Source organism: Octopus bimaculoides, chromosome 27 (assembly GCF_001194135.2).
Source record: "Octopus bimaculoides isolate UCB-OBI-ISO-001 chromosome 27, ASM119413v2, whole genome shotgun sequence".
NCBI classification, from domain to species: Eukaryota; Metazoa; Mollusca; class Cephalopoda; order Octopoda; family Octopodidae; genus Octopus; species Octopus bimaculoides.
In genome coordinates this window covers 17,514,948-17,515,721 of record NC_069007.1, presented here as the reverse complement: position 1 = coordinate 17,515,721, position 774 = coordinate 17,514,948, and the positions used below count along the sequence as shown (strand labels likewise).

The window sequence follows — 774 nt, the reverse complement described above, 5'->3', positions numbered from 1 at the left end:
AGATGATGTTTGGAACGTAACAAAAACAAATACATATTGGTATATTAAAATGGTGTTTGGGACATAATAAAAGACATTTATATTGGTATATTAAGAAGGTAAAATAAAATATAACTCTTCTGTTTCTCTTTCACCCTTGTTTGTAGGTAAATTGTCTATCGACAAATAAGTCTCTACGGACACGCAAAGTGAAGCTGGAGAGAAACAGCGAAGGCAAAGGGAAGTGGATTACTTTTGAGACGACCAAACTAATAAAGAAGCGGCTAATTGCGAAAGATGAGAACATCCCAATGCAGGCGACGGCCAATAATAAATACGGTGTCAACCACATTGTGCTCCTGTCTGACTACCACGAAAGCAGAGGATATGTAAGTGAAGCATTAACTGTCCTCAATCTACCCGTTCCTCAATCTGCCCCCTGAAAAAATTGGGGGGGGGAGCAATATTGCCTACTTTGGTTTTCTCGTTCTCGATGTTGCTAGTGTTGTTGTTTTTGTCGTTACCGTTGTTACTGTTGTTGCAGCTGGTATTGTTGTTGTTGTTGCTGTTGTTGTTTTTGTTTCCCTAGACTGAAACAGCTGTAAGACATTGTCCAATCTTCGGTCACTAGATGTCCTTTTTAATTACTGATACGACATAATATGTCACATGTGTTTGTATATTGTTTTTATTGTCCTCTTAGTTAGAAAATAAACAGGTAAATTGACACAATACAATGTCTGCAAGTTGATGAATACCACATATTCCCCTCCATTTTCTTACTGTTATATATAT

At 37.2% G+C, this 774-nt stretch overlaps 2 protein-coding genes across 2 annotated transcripts in view; one reads left to right on the top strand and one right to left on the bottom strand.

Annotated features, from left to right (window-relative positions):
• LOC106881568 (solute carrier family 23 member 1) overlaps window positions 1-774 on the bottom strand; it is a 157,573-nt gene that overhangs the window by 58,436 nt on the left and 98,363 nt on the right. The window lies entirely within an intron of this gene.
• The window catches only part of LOC106877250 (growth/differentiation factor 8), a 37,831-nt gene that overhangs the window by 27,891 nt on the left and 9,166 nt on the right, over window positions 1-774 (top strand). Inside the window, exon 3 of the mRNA XM_014926113.2 lies at window positions 147-368. Within this exon, the coding sequence (XP_014781599.1) occupies window positions 147-368 (222 nt within the window). The remainder of the gene's footprint in view (window positions 1-146; window positions 369-774) is intronic.